The sequence below is a fragment of the Podarcis liolepis genome (genome assembly GCF_965112155.1).
Source record: "Podarcis liolepis genome assembly, chromosome: 2".
NCBI lineage: Eukaryota > Metazoa > Chordata > Lepidosauria > Squamata > Lacertidae > Podarcis > Podarcis liolepis.
In genome coordinates, this window is record NC_139555.1 from 60,464,020 (window position 1) to 60,485,959 (window position 21,940).

The 21,940-nt window shown below is 41.5% G+C and overlaps 1 protein-coding gene and 1 long non-coding RNA gene across 5 annotated transcripts in view; one reads left to right on the forward strand and one right to left on the reverse strand.

Annotated features, from left to right (window-relative positions):
* Positions 1-47: 47 nt before the first annotated feature.
* Positions 48-5,075, reverse strand: LOC310699791. The gene is made up of 2 exons (XR_014522257.1): positions 4,997-5,075; positions 48-1,686 (listed from the first exon to the last, which is right to left on the reverse strand). It is a non-coding gene; the product is annotated as an uncharacterized lncRNA (long non-coding RNA).
* PKD2L2 (polycystin 2 like 2, transient receptor potential cation channel) overlaps positions 4,042-21,940 on the forward strand; it is a 30,770-nt gene continuing 12,871 nt past the window's right edge. Inside the window, exons 1-9 of one of the 4 annotated variants that reach the window (XM_083488118.1) lie at positions 4,042-4,550; positions 5,538-5,639; positions 8,121-8,254; positions 11,928-12,178; positions 14,831-15,052; positions 16,004-16,232; positions 18,891-19,061; positions 20,116-20,297; positions 21,041-21,161. In XM_083488118.1, the coding sequence (XP_083344244.1) occupies positions 4,499-4,550; positions 5,538-5,639; positions 8,121-8,254; positions 11,928-12,178; positions 14,831-15,052; positions 16,004-16,232; positions 18,891-19,061; positions 20,116-20,297; positions 21,041-21,161 (1,464 nt within the window). In that variant the 5' untranslated portion in view covers positions 4,042-4,498. Of the gene's footprint in view, positions 4,551-5,004; positions 5,025-5,537; positions 5,640-8,120; positions 8,255-11,927; positions 12,179-14,830; positions 15,053-16,003; positions 16,233-18,890; positions 19,062-20,115; positions 20,298-21,040; positions 21,162-21,940 lie in introns of those variants that run through there. The other 3 variants (XR_014522207.1, XM_083488119.1, XM_083488120.1) reach the window with 3 other exon arrangements.

A 21,940-nucleotide genomic window follows, 5' to 3' on the forward strand; every position in this document is an offset into this window, starting at 1 on the left:
GCATAAAAATAAATCTGAAGGAACTGCACAACTATCGTCAGGCCATAAACAATACAGTATGTTGAATATTTATTTAATTTGTATTCTGCATTTCCAAAAGCACTCAGGCTGGCAAATATCAAAACATGAAACAGTGCAATTTAAAATAAAATAGAAAGAACATAAAAAATAATATTTAAGATAAAGTAATATTTTAAATAAAATGATATAATAATATTAAAAACATTAAAAAATTCAGCATTGCATATTTTTAAAAAATCAGCATTCCATTTGCTCTTATGAACCAATCTTTTGATGCTACATTTTGGGGTATGTTGGCTGGTTTCACTGGCCTGGTTTGCTGCAGTGCCATGTTGAGCTAAGTCATGGTTTGGCTTAGCATGTCCAAACCTGGGCTCATATTCTCCCTGGGGAAGAGCAAAGTTGCCATGATCTCCTCTCTGGGTGCTCATAGATTTTAAGAATTAGTCCGCTGGATAGCAAAACTTCAGACATAAGGAAAGTAGACGATGGAAGAGTTTTCAACTCCCCCAGTGTCTTGCTTTTGCTTTTTTAGAACCCTACTAGCTTCCGTTAAAAATACTAAAATAGTTAACTAAAGTGCTGGATTCACTGTAATTAATGAGTTTTGACAGACTGAAGTAAAGTCAGCTTCCTGCAGATTGTGAAAGCAAAGTCTAAGTGATTTTAAACCCTTGCATTCAGGCTATAATAACTTGCAAGACATTGAATGTACTGCTGCATGACACCTTCAGTCTCCAAGCTGTGGGGTTCCAGATGCTCACCCCAGGGTTCATGTTTCCTTTTGGAAATGAGGCCCAGCAGAGACTGTGGTGTCTTTATGACATATGGTTTATTTACACAAAAACAACCTGAGCCTATGATGGAGAGGTTCACAGCATTAGTACTCAAAGAGGGTCTTGCTTTTCCCCTAGGTGCAGATTTGGATTCAAACAGACATCAAACATCCTGCACTTACCCTCTCTCCAGCTTGCTACCTTTACCAGACTGCAAGCTTTTCCCTCCAGCTCACGTCCAAGCCAACTTTAGGACTCTACTTCAGACTCTGGCTTTGTCTTCTAACTAACTCCCATTTGCCATTTGGCACAGAGCATCCTCTCTTTGGCGTTCCTCATCAGCTTCCTTTTGTTCTGGCTTATATTTTAAAATACTGGACCCAGGAATTTAGGGGAATTTGGTACCCACAAACTCATAATACTACAAATACCATGAGCTTTCAGAATCTTTTTATTTTATGGATGTGGTTTGTAAGAAACACTTGAAGTAGCATCGTTCTAGGTACTCCCTAGGCTGAGCTGCTCTTAAATCCCCCTTCCGTGTGCTGAGTCATAGATTCCTTGGAGTGGAATATCTCTAATAGTTAACCATTAACATGAATAATAAGAAAAATTTTGTGAGATACACAGGCTGAGACTTTTAGGACTTTTCTCAAAGGCAGCTATTTCATAATTGGGCCCCAGCAACGTGGTTCTTGCAGCTCCATTCCATCTCTGCCCTCCCTCCATTGGTCAGCCATCTGTGCCCATGGAGCATACCCATAGGCAGTGTTGGGCTTCTTTCTGCTCCATTTAGGTCTCCTCACTCCTGTTTCTGTAGGTGGAGGACACAGCTGCACTGAATTATTTAGTTGCTCCATTGATGTCCACAGACAGGTCTCTTCTGGGCCTGGAGGCAATGAAAACTATCTTGTGTGAACCAAGAAGTGACATGCAGGAAATGAGATGCTTCTTTCTACAGTTTTTATATACAGTATTTCTCTGTTCCCATCAAGAGTCTCTCAACATTCTATGCCACTGAATTAATGGAATGAGTTGGTTTGTTCCTGGTGGGGTGGAGGTAAGGAATCCACACAGGGGTTTTTCTGCCAATTTTTCTGTACTTATTTATACCTTGGGGTTAGTCTGTACCTGCCAATATTTCTCAGTATTTCGTGTGTTGGGTGTGGTTTTGGCTGCATAAGCATGAGCACAGGAAGACTCAATATAGAATATAAGGTAAAGGTACCCCTGCCCGTACGGGCCAGTCTTGACAGACTTTAGGGTTGTGCGCTCATCTCACTCTATAGGCGGGAGCCAGCGCTGTCCGCAGACACTTCTGGGTCACGTGGCCAGCGTGACAAGCTGCATCTGGTGAGCCAGCGCAGCACACGGAACGCTGTTTACCTTCCCGCTGGTAAGCGGTCCCTATTTATCTACTTGCACCCGGGGGTGCTTTCGAACTGCTAGGTTGGCAGGAGCCGGGATCGAACGACGGGAGCGCACCCTGCCGCGGGGATTCGAACCGCCGACCATGAGATCGGCAAGTCCTAGGCGCTGAGGTTTTACCCACAGTGCCACCCGCGTCCCTCAATATAGAATATAGATAATAATTTATCATATATTGTATATTGCATTAGTAGATAGGTAGCCGTGTATCTGAAGAAGTGTGCATGCACACGAAAGCTCATACCAAGAACTAACTTAGTTGGTCTTTAAGGTGCTACTGGAAGGAATTTTTTTTTTTTTATTTTGTATATTGCATGGCATACAACATAATCATAACACTATATAATCCATGAAAACACAAAGTACATTTCTAAAAAAAATTGCAACCAATGCTTAAAGCAAGGAAAGCAAGGAAAGTCTAGCAAAAAGCATAAAAAGCTACACATTAAAACTAGCGACAATAAAGATCAGTGTTACACATTAAAAGCCCAACCATGTAATAACTTACATTATACTGTATGTTTTTAGTTTTAAAAGTGTAAAGTGGGATTATACATCCAAGAAATAACGTATGACAATTCAAAAATAGTGAAAAAGTTCATGCAGGTTCTGTGTGCACCTGTTTAGTATCAGGGTGCCTCAGTCATTGTGATTGTGTGTCTAACTAGAGGCATCTTAATCTCTGAAGCACAGAAGCAATGTGTATCAGAAGCAATGTGCTGGAAAAGGTGGGGTGACAAAATGGATATGCTGTCCAGTGACTTTGTTCCACACAAATTCATACAGGCAAGAGAAATATGCTTTGGGTTTCTATAGGGCAGATTTCCACATTTTAAAAAATCTGTCATTGCAGATCGGGCCAACTAAGGAATCCAGGTGCATGAAGAAATATCTGACATGAGGTTGGAAACTAGTTTCAGACTTAATAGATATGCAAAACCCTGCTGGAAAATGGCAATTGTAGTAGGATGCTGTGACTCAGATATTTATTTCTGATTTATGACTGCTCACAGGGATGCTGGGACATTCCATCTGGAGATATTTTCAAACACCTAATCCTTTCCCACCTGATCTTACTTATGAACTTGCTCTATTAAAGTTATTTCTGTCTTCAGTAAGAAGTGGTTTCTGAATATTTAAAAACCCAAAATTACAGAGAGAAGACAGGAATCAGCAAGAAAGCAGATGATGCATATTATTATACTTTATAAAGATAATAATATAATATTTTAGAGATCAATGGCATGATTTGAAACATCCACATCAATTAACCTCCCAATATTACTGGCAGGATGAAGCTCTTCCAAATTCAGAACTTTCCAGACAGGCTGATTAAACATAGTATGCCGTCAAATAATAGTTGCTGGGAATCACAAATGTGGAATGTGTTGTTGCGTTCATGTCATACTTTGTGACCTTCTCACAGAGATATTGTTGGCCACTATTGAAAACAGGATGCTGGACAATGACAGGGCTTTCAATCCATAAGAAGATCCAGCAGACCTCTTTTTATACAGTATTATTAAAGCAGGCTTGGGCTTCTGTAATTTTATATTGAGAAGAGGGGATTTTGGCAGGTGGAGCTGCTGGTTTTAGATATGACCAGCTCCACTTTGGAAATCCACACAATTCCCAAGGCTGTAACCTTAACTTATGCTTTCTTCCTCGAACGAGTCCCATTCAGCAACATGCGGCTGACTTCCGAGCCCTGATGTGCAAAAAGGTAGGAGCCTCGGCCACCTGTGCACTTGGCGAGCTTCCTTAACTGCAAAATGAAGTTTATACCGAATGTTATATTTGAGAGCCAAAGTGGACCTGGGAAAAACCAATGTTCAAATCCCCACTTGGGCATGAAGCTCACTGGGTGACCTTGGGCCAGTCACTAACCTACCTCCCTCACAGGGTTGTCGTGTGGATTAAATGAGGAGGGCAGAGCAATCCCGCTCAGAAGTATGCCTCATATTTTTCCATGGGCTTACTCTCAGGGTGGCAGGTTTATTTCCCCACGGGAGTGATGGGTTAAGGGGGTAGCATTAATATGTATGCATCCCCAGCTGTAATCCATCTTTGTGGGGCGGAACTTGTGGTGGGAGCCCTACTGCCCGACGAGGCACCTTGGCGCGGTAAAGCGAAGGCGCGTCGCGTGTAGAGAAGCAGCCTCTACCCCGCCAAGGCAGTCGGCCCGTTCGTTACTTCGAACCCGGCGCGGGGCGGGGGCGAGGCAAGCGCCCCGCGAAGGGAAGCGGCTCCTCTTCTCCCTCCCGAGAGTCGCCATGGCTGTGTCCACCCAGGACTCGTCCGTCCTAGAGCGGCGAAGCAGTTTCGGTGAGTAGTAATGGCTGGTGGGGCGGAGAGCCCAACTGTCGGGTAGAGGGCCGAACTAGGCCTCTGGTCGCTGCCTCAGCGCCTTGACTGGTCTCTCCCCCACGTTGCCTCTAGTCAGGGCCACAGGCCGCCCAGTCCTTAGCTTCAGGGCGACATTGCCATTCCCACTACTTCCTATTCCCTGCCGAATGATAATACAGCACTTATTCTTCTTATGATGGAAGGTTTGGAAGAGGGAGGAGGAGGAGACGCCTCCCAAGCTAGGCCTGAGGACATGGAGTAAAAAAATAAATAAACCAGAAATGCCGCTGCTGTTCAAAACGTAGATACCACTTCGACGACGCCAACCCCCCCACCCCAAACCATTTCTCCACAGTCCCATTGCAGGCAACGTGGCTTGACAAGGTGTCCGCATACCTTCCCTCCCCATACAATCAAATTCATACATTTTGTATGAGGAGCTTAAGGAAACAAGTACGTAGAGACTAGTTTGATTGCACCAAATGGCATTTGGTTCCTAGCAGGAATAGCCAGGCAGATGCTACTGGCAGTTCAGAAGCAGGGCATGCAGGCGCTCCTGTTTAACTCAGTGAGGCTTTCTCCTAGGGAAGTGCAGCTAGGTTTGCCATGCATTTTAAAGTACATGATTCCTCTCAAATAATTCTGTGAACTGTAGTTTGTTAAGGGTGCTAGGCATTGCAGCTCTGCGCAAGGTAAACTACAGTTTCTAGGATTCGGGGGGTGGGGGTGTATTATAAATGTATGGCACATAGATAGCCTTACTTGCATTCAGCGCTATCAGAAGCTAGTTGATATATTTACGTTTATATCTGTCTTTTACCACAGTCTACAGATAATTGAATATTTATTTTTCTGCAATGTAGAAGCGCGCTTTTGTTTGGTTAGGTTTGATCATTCATACCGCAAACTTTTAATTAGTTTTTCACATTTTCTTTGTGTTCTTTCTGAAAACTTCATATTTTATAGGGAGTATTAAACCTCGACTGACTCATAGCAGAGAACTTGAAATGAGAACTACCTTTCAAGAGCTACTGATTTACATAATTTTCCTTACAGATCTATGTATATGTAAGTCCATGGGGAAAAGGGGATTGTTGACATGCAAATGCTGCTCTCCCCCCCCAAAAAAAACATTTCATGAGGTGCAAATAATGAATTACTTAGTTTGCAAGCCTATGCAACTTGAAAATGGTATAAATGTAGGGTGGGGTGAGGAACCTTAGGCCCGGGAGCTGAAGGGGCTCCTCAAAGCTTCTCTACCCAGCCCTGGGAACTCTGTCCAGCCTACAGTCCTCACTGGATGAGTTTCACAACCTACTTGAACTGTTCTTGAACTGTGTCTTTTAAGTGTGATAAAGCCTCTTGTTTGCCTAGGACGATGATGGAGGTGTGGATGTGAGCTAATGGTTCCTCATCATGGGGGGAAAGTGACAAGTGGGCCCATTGTTGTTCAATATCTTTATAAATGACTTGGATGAAAGTGTTGAGGGGATGCTAATCAAATTTGCAGATGATACCAAACTGGGAGGGGTAGCCAATCCTGCTGAGGACAGAATCCGGATTCAATATGAGCTTAAAAGATTGGAGAACAGGGCCAAAACTAACAAAATGAAGTTCACTAGAGACAAATGTAAGGTTCCACCTGTACACTTAGGCAGGAATAGCCAGCTGCACAAATAGAAGATGGGGGACACCTGGCTTCCCAGTAGTACATGTGAAAAGGATACAGTGGTACCTCGGGTTACATACTCTTCAGGTTACAGACTCTGCTAACCCAGAAATATTACCTCGGGTTAAGAACTTTGCTTCAGGATAAGAACACGAATCATGCTCCGGCGGCACGGCAGTAGCAGGAGGCCCCATTAGCTAAAGTGGTGCTTCAGGTTAAGAATTGTTTCAGGTTAAGAACAGACCTCTGGAACGAATTAAGTTCTTAACCCGAGGTACCACTGTATAGAGATCTAGTAGACCAGAAGCTTAACATGAGTCGATAGTGTGATACAGCAACAAAACAGCGCTAATGCTATTCTAAGCTGCATCAGCAGAAGTATAGTGTCCCTATCAAGGAAAAAAATAGTCCTGCTCTATTCTGCCTTTGTCAGACCATACCTGCAGTACAGTGGTACCTCGAGTTACAAACGCCTCAGGTTACAAACGCTTCAGGTTACAAATTCTGCTAACAAATTCCAAGGAAGAGTTACCTTGAGTTGAGAACTTTGCCCTAGGATGAGAATGGAAATCATGTGCCGGCGGCGCAGCAGCAGCAAGAGGCCCCATTAGTGAAAGCACGCCTCTACTTAAGAACAGTTTCAGGTTAAGAACAGAACTCCAGAACAAGTTAAGTTCATAACTAGAGGTACCGCTGTACTGTGTCCAGTTCAGGGCACCACAATCTAAGATGGATATTGACAAGCTGGAGTATATGCAGAGGAGGGTCACCAAGATGATCAAGGGTCTGGAAACTAAGTCTTGTGAGGAACAGTTGAGGGAATTGGTTATGTTTAGCCTGGTAAAGAGGAGACTTAGAGGAGATATCTATCTTCAAGTATCTAAAGGGGTGTCACATGGAGGATGGAGCAAGCTTGTTTTCTCCTGCTCCAGAGACTAGGACCCGAAGCAATGGATTGAAGTTACAACTTCCTGATAGTAAGAGCTGTTCAACCGTGGAACAGACTCCCTTGGAAGGCAATGGACTCTCCTTCCCTGGAGTTTTTTAAGCAGAGCTAGGATGACCATCTGTCATGTATGATCTAGTTGAGATTCCTGCATTGTAGGGGGTTGGACTAGATGACCCTCGGGGTCCCTTTCAACTCTACAATTCATTGATTCTCTGTAGAACACTGCATTGCAAGAGCTGCATATTTTCCATATACTGTATTTTTACGTGTATTAGATGAGGTTTTTTTGACCCAAACATTATGTAAAAAACCTGGGGTCTCCCTATACACGGATAGTGGCGTGGGGGGGGGGGTAAGCTGCGCACTGCCAGCCAGCTGGTTGGGGAGTGCGCAGCTCTCCCTCATGCCACTGTGGGAGGAGAGCGTTTCCTGCAGCAGCATGGAAGGGAAGCTGCGCCTGCCAGCCATCTGGTTGGTGGACATGCAACTCTCCCCCATGCTGCTGCGGAAGCGTGCGCTCTAGGGAGCGTTCCACAGCAGCTGGGGGAACTGCGCAGCCAGCTGGTTGGCGGGTCTGTGCTCTAGGGAGCGTTTCTGCCCGCGGTGGCGTGGGGGGAGCGGCTATCCACTTTGCCAACCCCCAGCAACTGTGTGCAATTAACCCTTAGAAATGCTTGACAACTTTGGGCCACTCCCCTCATTTCCTTTAAATTTAGTCCCCCAAAATACATGGGGGCGTCTTATACACAGAAAAATACGGTAACTGAGGTGATAACTGCCTATTTGATCATTCTGACCTATTACTAAGACTCCAGTACTTTTGTTTTGGGGTCCTACTAATAAACATTAGGTGTTTGATGTTTGCTAATATGAAGTGTCTTCCCATTTCTCTTTGTTGCTTAGGATTTTATCCTGATTTCTTTCTTTTTAGTGACATTTGGAATGGTGAGCACAGATATGTATTATCTGAACAAAGTTATGGCAGATCTCTTTCTAGAAACCCCTCTGTCAGATAATGATCATACAGACTTCAAGTCTATGAGCAGCATTGCTGACTTTTGGCAGGTAAAGGTTGTTGTTTTTTAAATGAGAAAAACATAACTTGATGATAATAAAAATAAACCTGATTTTTGGCACAGGTTTTTGTAGACACATGGTTTCTGTAATCTGCTACTGTCCTATCACCACTAGACTGTTTCACACTATAAAGTTAAGGGTAGGTTTGGGTACCCTCAGAAACCTGCCTCGATTGTTGGGAAAGAGTTTGGGGAAAATACATCAAGAGATATGTAGCAGTAAAGTTGGGGACTTGACTTTTTAATTTTTTTGGCATTAAGTCCTGCCAGGTAGCAGAACTTATATGACTTACTTACTCTACTTTTTATCTTGCTGTCATCACAATTTGTTGCTATCTGGGATTAACACCATATTGTACCTTGGCGTAGTGATAATCGATTTTGGATTACCGTAATTTTCGCTCCAAAACACGCTCTTTTTTGCTCCTAGAAAGTAAGGGGAAATGCCTGTGCGTGTTACGGAGCGAATGCACGGATCGGAGCCATGGCTGCCGTCAGTCAAGCAAAGCGGGAGCCGCTTACACGCTCTACGAGGCTCTCACTTTGCTTGCTTTAAAGCGACCTGGAGCAGGGGAGGAGGGAGGGAAGGAGAGCCATGGCAGCAAAGCCGGCAGCAGCCGCTTACACGGGAGGAGGGACAGACGCTAAGCAAAAGTCCGTGCGCTCTCTAAACAGAGCAATGAGGCTGCAGAGGGACTGCAGGAAAGATAAAATTTAAGCAACCAGCAGCAAAATAAAACCAACCTCGAGCTCTGAGCCAGCGCAGTGAAAACCAGGAAGTAAAAAAAAAGGCTGGGGAGGGCATGAGGGAGAGGGGAAAACTTTGCAAATCCCTGCGTCTCAGCTGATCGGAGCAGCTTGTTTTCAGGCAGGATAGATTTGAGCTTTGTCTGGGTCCTAGTGCCCCTACCTCTTTTTTGTGCTCCATTCTATTGCTGCTGGTGGCTGCTTATCGTTCAGGCTGCAAGGAGGAGCGCTTTTACACAGCTAATGGCGAATCCCCTGCAATCCAAGTCCTCCTCACTTGCTCAAATCTATTCTGCCTCAAAACAAGGAGCGGAAGGAAAAGGCTGCAAACTGTTAAATGGAAAAAACCCCAGGCACAGGGCAAATACCGTAAGTATACCTTTAAAGCAACAGTGCTTTTTCCCTCCCTCCTCCCCACTCAACTCGCGGAAAAGCTCCTTCTCCACACACCCCACGCGTGCTCCTTGTCCCTTGAGTTCTTTTCCTTCCCTCCCCACTTAAAACGTGGTTACAAAGCACGGATCCACATGGATCCTCAGGATTTTTGCACTGGGTCACCCCAAATTCACCATCAGATCACATGTCTGTGGCCACAGCATGAACCATAAAAATCATACATCCACTGTTTCGTTTAGAATATTTTTTCCTTGTTTTCCTCCTCTAAAAACTATGTGCGTGTTATGGTCAGATGCGTGTTATAGTGTGAAAAATACGGTACTTTATATTTATGTAGTACTTTTCCTAAGTGTTCCAAGCACTTAGTGTACACGAATGTATACTATCTTAGTAACCCTTACAACAGCCCTGTACAGTGGTACCTCTGGTTACGAACTTAATTCGTTTCGGAGGTGTATTCTTAAGCTGAAACCGTTCTTATCCTGAGGCGTGCTTTCGCTAATGGGGCCTCCTGCTGCACACACGTGCTAAAGGCGCACGATTTCTGTTCGCATCCTGGGGCAAAGTTCGCAACCAGGAGCAGCTACTTCCGGGTTAGCGTAGCTCGTAACCTGAAGTGTTCGTAACCAGAGGTATCACTGTAATATAAAACCTTGTGATATGTTGTATGCAAATGGGGTGACTACATGGGAAGAGGTGTTCAAACCTTACACCTGCTTTTTGGATAGCTGCCACATGCTCATTTATTATTATTTATTAAATTTATATGCTGCCCTGTACCTTCAAAGCAGTTTATAACATAAAATTACAATAAAAATACATAATAATAAAAATAAAAAAGACAACTCAATAATCCCCCTTCCACAACACATTTAAAGGGCATTAGATGTCAATTAGCCAAAGACCTGGTTAAAGAGGAACACTTTTTCCTGGCATCTAAAGATGTATAATGAAGGCGCCAGCCAAACCTCCTTGGGGAGAGTATTCCACAAATGGGGAGCCACTGTGGAAAAGGTCCATTATCATGTTGCCACCCTCCAGACCTCTTGTGGAGGAGGCACATAAAGAAGGGCCTGAGATGAAATGATTTCAGGGTCTGGGTAGGTTCATATGGAGAGAGGCGGTCCTTGAGTTATTGTGGACCTGTGCCATTTAAGGCTTTATAGGTCTAAACCAGCACTTTGAATTAGGCCTGGAAACTAATTGGTAATCAGTTCTGTCAGACCAGGATTGCTGTAATATGCTCAAACTGTTTTGCCCCAGTGAGCAGCCTGGCCGCTGAAGTTTTTGAACTGTCTTCAGAGGCAGCTCTACATATAACGTGCTGCTCCATCCTTATGAACTTACCTAACCTAGAGGTTACCAGAGCATAGACAACAGTAGTTAAGCTGTCCCTGTCAGGATAAGGGCACAGCTGAGGCACTAGCCGAAGCTGATGTCACGTGATAAAGTGCTTTACAACAGCCTTCACCTGAGGTCTGTAATGCTTTTGTCTGGTGCTGAGATGAATCTGGTGTCATTAATTTCTGTGAAGAAAGATGCAATTTAAGTAATCCGTAATATGTTATAGTTTCACAGTTTGTTATAGTTTAGAGTTTACTGTAGATAACAAAAAGATACTGAACACAACCCAACAGCTGCTGTGCAAATGCAGGGCCTCTGGTTTTACTATGCATGAACAGAACATTATTGATGTGTTCTGTGTGCATGAGGCACATCCCTTAACAGAAGACATCAAGAGGTGTCTGCATTTATAGTATTTTAGACCATCACCAGTGTTTTTAGTGAAATTCAGTGTGCCATTATAAAGAATTAATATTGAAAGACCTATGGCCTTGTTTGCACATTACGTAGAATTATGAGTTGTTTCACTTCCAACAAACCATGATCTGCAGGCAAGATTTGTTATTTGCTTACGTAAAGGGCTGTCCAAGGCATTTTGCAAAGGACAAAGACTCCCCTCCCCAAGCCCTTTACATGTACAGAATTTGTGTGGAACACTCGGCTCTTGATTTCCAACAGGGAAGAATAACCAGAAGGCTCAGGAGAAATGGTTGGGGCAGCAGGTGCTGCCACCTGCAATATTTGCTTTCTGTGATGATTGCCTCATTTTGCCTAACAGTTTGGTTGAACAAAACAAACCTTGACACCTGGTTTCATACATAATAGTAAGCTAAGGATCTTGATTTATTTCTTCAATGTTCTAGCAAGGAGGAGCAAAGCAGCTCAGATTGGCACATTCACAGTAAACTATTAACTGTGATTGACCAGGATAGGTGGAGTGACCCTAGACCTCTTAATCTGCCAAGTGAAATCAATTGGTTGTTTTTTATAGTAGTCCAAATAAGATGTAAAAAACAAACAAAATAGATAAACAAACATTTTATAAGGCCATTGTGCCTCAGATTCCCAGGTGTAACAGTGGGTTTTCAAATAATATTTGATTCCAAGTAAACGAGTTTCAGATGACGAATTTCTTCTGGTAAAAGTTTATTTTCTGCTTATTTCATGCATTGTAGTTTATAGAAGGACCACTTCTGGATGGCCTTGATTGGGGCACTTCGTACAACAACGATTCCACACCCAATAACACCACACTTATCTACTATGAGAATTTACTGTTAGGAGTACCTCGAATTCGACAACTAAAAGTCCGTAACAACACATGTTCTATCTATCCCTCTTTCCGGGCATTTATGAAAGAATGTTATGGTAAATATCAGTATTTACATGAGGATAGACAATCATTTGGCTTTAAGAATGCCTCTGAGTAAGTATCGTGACATTTTATTTTCCTTGCTCCTTCTGACTGTATCTGAACATACTGTACACATACTTTAGCAAAATAAGTTTAATAGTGGGATTTGGTTTCCTTAGGGAGCACTGAGAAATTCTGTTATTAATGCATTTGTACTGTAAATAAATAAAACAATATGTGTCAAGGGGCTCAAGTAGTGGCACCCTGCTGATTTGCACCTACATCAGCTTGTCCTGTATAAGGGTGAATCAAACGCTGCCTTAGTTTAGACAATATTTGCACGAGCCTTGTGCCTGTGCTACCCCTTCCCTCCTTCAGTGCTTCTAGATTGGAATTTATTGTGGAATTGGTGTTGTTCATTGTTTTTGCATGGTTCACACAACATTATAATAAAAATGCCAGTCCATTTCTCCTTACTGTGGAAACTCTGAAGTAAAAAGGAGCCAGTATGCACCTACAGTCACTGCTGGTATGGAACACATTAGCACATATTTTTGGCACATAGTTTGTCATATGTGGTCCCCTACTTCTGTTTGCTTCTCATTCAAGTACAATCTAGCCTTTTTGCTTCTGGTGGCCACAATGATGTGACTGTGACTGTTTCCACCAATTGCTGCATGCAGAAGGCATGTTCACAGTTCATATATCAGAGACCTCTATATTAAAAATAAAATTTGGCTCATCAGGAGTTCTGCTAAATCTTTTAGCCAGCTGTTCGCCACATGAGTAAGAAGAAGTAAGAGTGGGAGGATCATGGGGCCCCATGGCCGCTAATGGGTGTGTGTGGCTCTTATGGAAACCCTGCCAACCAGCACAAAGAATGGCCATGGCTATTGCAAATTGATGAGACCAAACTAGGCCCAACTTGCTTTTAAAAAAGGACATTGTTGTGTTAAACTTTCTACAAGTTGTCCAGGAACAAACATTAGCCTCAGTGACCTAGAATTTCATGGTTCCTGCCTAGATCCCTTAAATATAATTGTTTCAGTGGTACCATATTAGTGTTAAAGCTTCCGGGCTAGGAAAAAGAAAGCAAGAGAATGCATGACACCTAACTGAGTACAGCCACATCAGATTGATTTTTTGGTGTGTGCGCTAGTGTCATTCCCCCACCTACAACCCACCATTTTGCCCATGGTGAAACATACTAGTTATGCTTCTTTGTATGTTCTTCATGTGGTTTTGTTTTGTTTTTTTAAGAGGAAGGTATGCGTGTGCACAGATACAGAAATAACTGCATGTATGTCTAGAATGGAAACGAGCCGTAGATGGTGAGGGAGGAGTGACTGAGAGGAAGGAGAAAACAAAATTACAGATACATTCCATCAACTTCCACCTATTAGTTTGGATAGCAACCAACAGAATAGCGATTAATTGCATATTAAGATTGAAAAAAGGGGAATGTATGGAAACTAATCTGCCAGCTGCACTCACAAGAAAATTAAGTGAGTCCCTTGCTTCTCAGTGTACCAGGACTGAAGACTCCTTGGGTTTATTAATCATGATTTTCAGTTACATCAAAGTCAGGAAAGTATGGTTACCAGGGCTGGAACCAACTTAAGATCTGAAACAAACTTTGAACCATGTTTTCATAGACTGGTTTATTCCAATACTGGTAAACATTGTTTAGTTTTACTCAGAGTAGATGCATTGAAATTAATGGACCTAACTTAGTAATGTTCATTAATTTCAGTGGGTCTACTTTGAGTAAAACTTTGTTGAATGTCGCCCCAGTGTCTGAATATTTATTTTAAATTACCCCAGATAATAGATATTTGTTTTATGTTTTTAAAATGTTTGCTAAAGCACCTTTGTTGATATTATTTGTAAAATTGTTTTGGTATTGTCTTAGGTTGCCACCCGTTTCAGGCATATAAATTGATATGTGAGGTATTTATATATTTAACAACACGGTATAGTCCCTGTGCACTGTGGGATGACTATAGGGTTCAACGCAATATTATTGCTCTGCATCCCCTGCCACACATTCATAGGCATATGTGCAGTTAGCCCAACAGGCTGTTATGGGAAATGGCAAGCCTCTACACAGCTTACATTTCCCAACACAGCCCTTCCACGCTTCTTGACCATACCATCTTGGTGCACTGCCTGTATGTACAACTGGAGTTATGCCTTTACTTTTAAACCACATTCAAGCACATTGTTTCCTTCAAGGAATTCTGCAGCTTACCCCTCACAGAGTTACAATTTCTAGCAACTCTTAACAAGCTACAGTGTCCAGAATTCTTTGAGAATGTGCTTTGTACTATATACACAGCCCACAAAAAAAGAATTAAGGCTGTATACCAAAGTAGACAAGATGTCATCCATGGAATTTTGCATTCATGTGATTGAGTTTTTAAAAGTAAATAGCAGGATGGGATAGGGGATGGGACCATCTGGATTGGGAGCCTGGTGAGAAGGGGAACTTTAACCCTTCACCCCTCTTGCCCTGTTCTAGATGATCTAGATGGGGGTGGGAGAAATCTGGTACGAATGAGATTTTTGTTTCCACCGTGAATAGCAGGTGTGCAGTGTTCAATTAACTATTTCTGTTAAAAAGGCACTGGAAAGCTAAGAGTGATTGAATAAATCCTTGGGGAGTAAATGGGGGGGGGGTGCTTTCTGTAAACTGAAGTGCCTCAATTCCCTTCTTTCCTACAGGTGGCATTATTCCACTTCTAAATCACTCTCCCCATGGCATTGGGGCCTTATTGGGCTATACAGTAGTGGAGGATTTATGTTCACCTTGCCCAAGTCAAAGGCAGAAAGTGCAGCAAAACTTGCTTTCCTCAAGAAACATAACTGGATCACCAGAGGAACAAGGGTTATCTTCATTGACTTCTCAATGTATAATGCCAATGTAAACCTCTTCTGTGTGGTCAGGTGAGCTCTTCTGTTTGCTGTTCTTAAAATTCAGTTTTCAAGATAAAGTAATCGCATTACCAGTCCTGTTGATAAAGTAATAATGGCATGTTCTACTCTGTTGCTGAATGGACGAATCTCACCCTGTGCAGGCTACTTAAAATTGTGGTACATCTACTACGCAAATCAAATCCTTCTTTCCACTCCTTCCAGTTGCTACTGGTTTAGCATACAAACTCTTCTAGCCCTTGACTTTAGCTTTGCCTTTTCAGGCATTAAATCTAGGGTGCCGCCATTGCATGGACTGTATCTCATTTCATTTCCTAAAAGTTCCACTGATGCCAGAGTTTGAAATCTTGACTGAATGCTATAGAGCAGCAGCTTTTTTTTGGATCCACAAAACCGAAACATGTTAAAACTTGTCAAGAAACAAAACCCTTATTATATCTAGAGCAGAAGTGGTTGGCTTTTCTTGGTTCAGTAGCTACTTACATCCTTAGACAGTTCTCTAGGTGCATGCTAGTGGTGATTGTGACCAAAAGTGGGTATGTGCATGCTATACTCACACAAGCACAGAATGCATGTGTGCACGCTCACATAGGTACAGAGCCCTCACTGATCTACTGAGTTATTGCACCTTCCCTGCTCATCAAATGAAGCGGAAGGGTGTGATATGCATCTTCAACAGGGCACTGGACTGGGCCGAGGGGTTTAAATCTCTTGGCCCACTGCAGTTCATGCCTATTTATATTTTTTATTCCTTTGCCACCACTACCAAAATTTGTGGGGTCTTGGGGGCCAGAAAAACTTGCTTAGGGGACTACATCAGCCCCCCAAGCCAGAAGTTAGCTACAACTGATCAAGAGGTAATAATAGTTCAGGGGGCTTTGAAATTACCCCAGGTGAGCTTTGCAGTTTGGAATCAGTCTTATGTGTTACTGGATAGCATCCTCCTTTACTTTCATTTCACAGGCTCATTGTGGAATTTCCTGCAACAGGTGGTGCAATCCCCTCCTGGCAGTTCCACTCTGTAAAGCTTCTCAGATACGTCAGCTATTACGATTATTTCCTGGCCTCTTGTGAAGTCATTTTTTGTCTTTTCATCTTCACTTTCACCATCCAAGAAGTTTTAAAATTAAAGAAACAGAAAAAGGACTATTTTAGAGATGCCTGGAACTGGCTGGATGTGTTACTGCTCCTGGTAAGTCTCAGAAATTACAAAAAAGAATTATGACAGAAACCACATTGCTGTGTGAGGACAGGATGCTTTCCATTATGCCACTAGAGAGAGCTGGGAATACTGGGAAGAGGGGTAGATGTTCCTTGGGCAAGGAACATTCGCAGCTTCAAATTTAGTATGTTTCTGCCCCTTGAGAAACATAGCAGTTAACTGTGTTTTACACATGGCAATTCTTTTCTGAAAACCAGGCCAAAGCAGTCAAAATGCAAGGCTCACAATCAATGTGTACATTCAGTGTTTCCTGGCCATCTACAACTTAGCTTGTATAAGATTTACAGTAAGCATACTGGTAATCAGAATAATTTTCTTTCCCTGCTTTCCTTAAAGTAAAGTGCTTGAAAAAGTTCTTAGTGTTTTATTTTTCCACAGTTACATAAGAACCTGGCTACATTGAATTTATTATATTCAGAGTGGTGCTGTATTTATGTTGAATCCATTGGCATGGGTAGCAATCCCTGCTCAGTCTTGGTTTCCTTGGGTGTCACTAGATCAGTCAGATAAAATGTTAAACTTTGGCTTTTCATTAGAAGAATGTGCCAAGAGCCTCAGGGCTCATGTGTTCCCTTTTCCTCCAGATTTTGATTCCATTATTCACTAGCTAAGGTTTAGTGTTATGTCAAAAACTGAAATTTACCTATGATTTAATGCAGTGCTTCTTTCTAGGGGTATGCAGGGGTACACATACCCCTAAACATTTTGTGAATCTAAGTTTTGCCTCATCGAGGGGCAGTATTTCAGTATGAGTAGGAAAATAAGAGTACCCCTAAACAATTTTTATAGAAAAAAAGCACTGGTTTACTGAAAGCAACTTCAAACTTTTGTTTATTAAGGTGGCTCCTTTCAAAAACCATAGCTAAGTTCAACCATAGTTCAGGCATAATGCTAAACTGCAGCTAATTGAAAATTGAAGGGAAAGCTTTCAATTGTCTCTTTGCAGTCTGCTTTCACCCATTTAGGATGAAAAAGCAGGAATTATAGGACAGATATCACCTTTCTTTTGGGAGGAAAATTGATACCTAAATTAGGAACAAGCTTGTCTGATACCTCTTTTGGGCCTTTGGCAGGGATAGGATTATTTCTTGTTTTCTGCTGTCTACTACTCCCTAGTAATTGGGATACAGTAAAAAGAGAGTTCCCTGATCCCCACCCATCCAAATATTTTTTATTTATTAAATTTCTATACCACCCTTCAACTGAAGATTATAGGGAGGATTACAATATAAAAATGCAAAAATATATAACATAGTAACAAACAAATATAGTACCCCCTCCACACAGCTTAAAAGGCCATAAATTGTATAATTAGCTAAAGGTTAGGAGAAGAGAAACGTTTTTTCTTGGCACCTAAAGATACATAACGAAAGGGCCAGGCAAGCCTTCCTGGGGAGAGCATTCTACAAGGGGAGAGCCAACACAGAGAAAGAGCCCTCTTGGCCTCTCATGGAAGAAATGTCTCAGATGATGATTGCAGTGTCTGGGTTGGTTCATGTGGGGAGAGGGGTGCAAACTTCCCATCCTTGAAAAGCCTGTTGTGTCATGGCAAGAATTTTGCAGTCCCCAAAAGGCGACAGATGGATAAAGAATGGCAACTCTATAACAATAGCTAAAGAAACAGAGTCCCTATCTTTTTTCCACCGAAAAGGTTTCCACTTTATCATTTTAATGGCCTGTCGGTATTTTGGGGCACTCCAGGTGACAGCAGAGCTTTAAGAAAGAGACAGATGCAGAGATAGAAAGAGAGACAGAGAAGGGGTGTGAAAATCTAGTTCAGAAGGTGGAGACTTTTTCAGCAGTATCTGGAAAAAGGCAAATCAGTATGTCATCATCCTGTCAGCACAGGGAGAAGGGCTGTTTTCAGTCTCTGAGGTTTCTACACAAACATGTAAATACATTTGCTTGCAAACTGTAATAATTACAACAGCAATTCTTAATCCTTATTTTGTATGTAAATAAATGAAATTCTGGGACTCATACAGAAATCTGAGGGAAACTCACCCCACACAGAATCCTTTTAGGGGAAACCATTCTAAGCTAGTAATAAAACTTAAATGAGTTCTTCATGTACCCTAAAACATTCCATTTCAGGTGACAACTAAGATGTGAGTATTCCATGCCTGAAGAAAAATATTAATGTTACCCTCATGGTGAAGAAGAGCATGTTATGGTGTTTCATAAAATAAAATGCTCCTTATATAGATACTCAGATACCCAGAGGGCCTTCTCGGTAGTGGCGCCCGCTCTGTGGAACACCTTCCCATCAAAGAAATAAACAACTATCTGACATTTAGAAGACAGCCCTGTTTAGGGAAGTTTTTAATGATTGATGTTTTAATGTATTTTTACTCCTTTGTTGGAAGCTGCCCACAGTGACTGGAGAGGCCCAACCAGATGGGTGGGGTATAAATGATAAATTATTATTATTATTATTATTATTATTATTATTATTATTATTATTATTATTTTATTTACTCCCTACATACATTTTAATGCATATTTGGCTTATAGGCAGATATGGTTGACCTCTCGTAGCCCTTTATCGATCAACTTCATTAAGATATGAAGACTATATCAGAAAAATATAAATTGTAACCTCACAAACGTTTGCTTTTCCCCCTCCAGTTGTCTGTTTTTGCTATTTTCTTCAATGTTTACCGAACTTTTGAAGTGTCCAGGTTGATGGAAAGTCTGCTCTCCAATTCAGAAGCTTATCCAGACTTTAATTTCCTTTCATTCTGGCAGACCCGTTACAATAATATGATTTCAGTGAATGTATTTTTTGCATGGATAAAGGTACTGCTGCTCACATTGCTAAATATATTAACAATGTTTTATTTTCATACTTCTCACAGAAAATTTTCAAATTTTCTCTTAGAGATTTTAAAAAGCTATCTGAAGAATGTTTGCATAGGTGTTTATAGATATTTTCCTCTTTCCTCCACATTCATAATCTCTGCCAAGGCTTATCCCTTAGGGGACTATAGTACATTATTTGTCAGGGAGACCCTCAAAAATGCCACTTTAGTAACATCCACTGTCATGTTCTTTATCACCTTCCTTCTAAAATTGCAGCCTACTTAAAGTATAGGAGTGGGGAAAAGCTGTTGTGTAGTATTATGGACTGCTAATGTGACCATGAAATGCCTTGCATTGCTTTAAGAAAATGGGTTAACTTTTCACTAATCTTCCATTGGTCAAAGCTGGTCATACAGTCACACTTGCCTTAGCAGTTACTCCAAATTCCAAATATGTCCGTTGGTCCAAAAAGATTAGAACACCCTGTTCTAGTGTAATGTTCAGAAGGGAATTTCCATGGAGAGAATGTCATGTTCCAGTTAAATAAAGAGCTTGTGCATTTCCCACATTTATTTTCCCTTTTAAACTTAAACTGGAAGTGCCATAAGAGAAAGTCCCCATCGCTTGCTCTTCTTTTGCAGTTTCAGTTAGGTTACCAGAGTAGCATGGGATCTCACACTAGGGACCAATGTAATGTTTGAAATTGGGCTTAAAGGTCCGCCATTCAGTACGTCCAATACTGATTATTTTAATTTATATAGAGTTATATAGAATCTCCAGCAGAAATCCTTCCTCTGAAAAAGGGAACTGTGTGAGCACTGGAAGTGATCTATAAGCACTAGAAGAATGGGATATAATTTTTTATAAAAATTCAAAATAATATGTCTTTTATAAAGAACTTCATTTCTCTAGTTATTTAATTTCAGGCTCACCTGAATATTCATCCAGTTTAGTATTGGTTTCCTGCCAAATTTAAGCAGGTAACTTGGAGCCCCTTCTGTTGGCTTGGTCTTTGTCCCACCACAATATATCCTGTTCTGTTTTCTTCCAGATATTTAAATACATAAGCTTTAACAAGACCATGACCCAGCTGTCTTCCACTCTATCCCGCTGCGCTAAAGATATCATCGGATTTGCCATCATGTTCTTTATCATCTTCTTTGCATACGCACAGTTGGGTTACCTGGTCTTCGGGTCTCAAGTGGACGAATTTTCCACTTTTCAGAATTGCATGTATGGAGTCTTCCAGATTGTCTTCATATAGTTCTGTGATTAGTTGGAGCAGAATTTTCTTAAGTGAAGTGCTAAGAGTGCCTGAGATGTTTGATAATGGCATGTTGTGGGATATCTGAGCTGCCTGGTAAAAGTATACAGCTGGAATGGGCAGTGGTGGCACAGCAAATCTTTACTGGGTGGGCAAAGTGACCCATTTACTCACAGCCATTTTAAAGGAGCTCGCACCTGAAACAACAATATATCACCAAACCCTTCCCGCTTCACTTCTCATCCAGGTACAGGGAGACATGATGACTGTGAATGAACATTTCTGCATGCAGGGCACAAAGTGGAGTGTTACCTAAGCCAGCCTTTCTCAACCTGGTGCCCTCCAGGTGTTTTGGACTAGATGCTTTGACCCCAGCCAGCATAGCCAATGGTCAGGGATGATGGGAGCTCTCGTCCAAATCATCTGGAGGGCATCAGTTCGAGCAAGGCTGTTCTAAACTTTTATGTCTAAATTGTTTTGCCACTATACACTCTTTGGGAGCTATGCTGAGGAGCAAGGTAAAAATCTTAATAATAATAAAATCAGCTAGTCACTATAGAAACAGGTTTGAAAGCTCAGAACAGATAATCTATGGAAGCCAGTGGTTGATATTTTAAAACTGAGTATAAGCTGTATCATAAGATTTAACTCAATATAAATTGTAGAAGAATATTGTATACTGACCGTTTCTATATTTTTTCTCCCTCTCAAGTTTTACCCAATTTCGCATCGTGCTTGGAGATTTTAACTTTGCCGAAATAGAGCATGCAAATCGAATTCTTGGGCCAATATACTTCATCACATTTGTGTTCTTTGTGTTCTTCGTACTGCTGGTAAGTAGTGTTTTAGATAATTCCAATTAAATACAAATACACATACAAGCAAACAAACAAACAAACAAAGTAATTAAATCTCTGTATTTGGGCTGGTATCAGAGTAATAAAACATAGTACACATGTTCATAGTTTTATGGGACAGTGTTTAAATGATCATATATTGGCTTAATATGCTGAGATATCAATGTGCCTTTTGTTAGCATAGTCAAGTACTGTTCTTTTCAATTTGCAGTGCAAACAAATAAACCAGGAAAGCTTCAATTAACCATATTCCAAGCCACAATTTGAAGTTGTTTTAATACTGTGGTTTGTTCTCAAGCTGGTAACCATAGTTTCATGGCTTAGATAAAACTGGCAATTATGGTTAATTAGAGACTTTCCAGTTAATCATGGCTTGTGCAAAGGGAAGAGTGAAAGCAAAAGTCGTGTTTATATCTTTGCTTATTAAGCTGAAAGACTATTGTTATATATATTTCACCAAAGTTGTCATATTTTAATGCAAACCATGAGCACCAGAAAGCCAACAACAAAAGCAACAACAGTATAATCCTATGCATGTCTTATTTGGAAGTAAGTCCCACTGAGTTCAGTGAGACCCACTTCCAGGTATCTGTGTACAGCTGGGTTGGGAATTGTGTGGCCCTCCCAGTGGTGTTCAGCTCCCTTTGGGCCCTAGAAGTATGTAACAACAACAACAACAACAACAACAACAACAACAACAACAACAACAACAACAACAACAACAACTATTATTATTATTATTATTATTATTATTA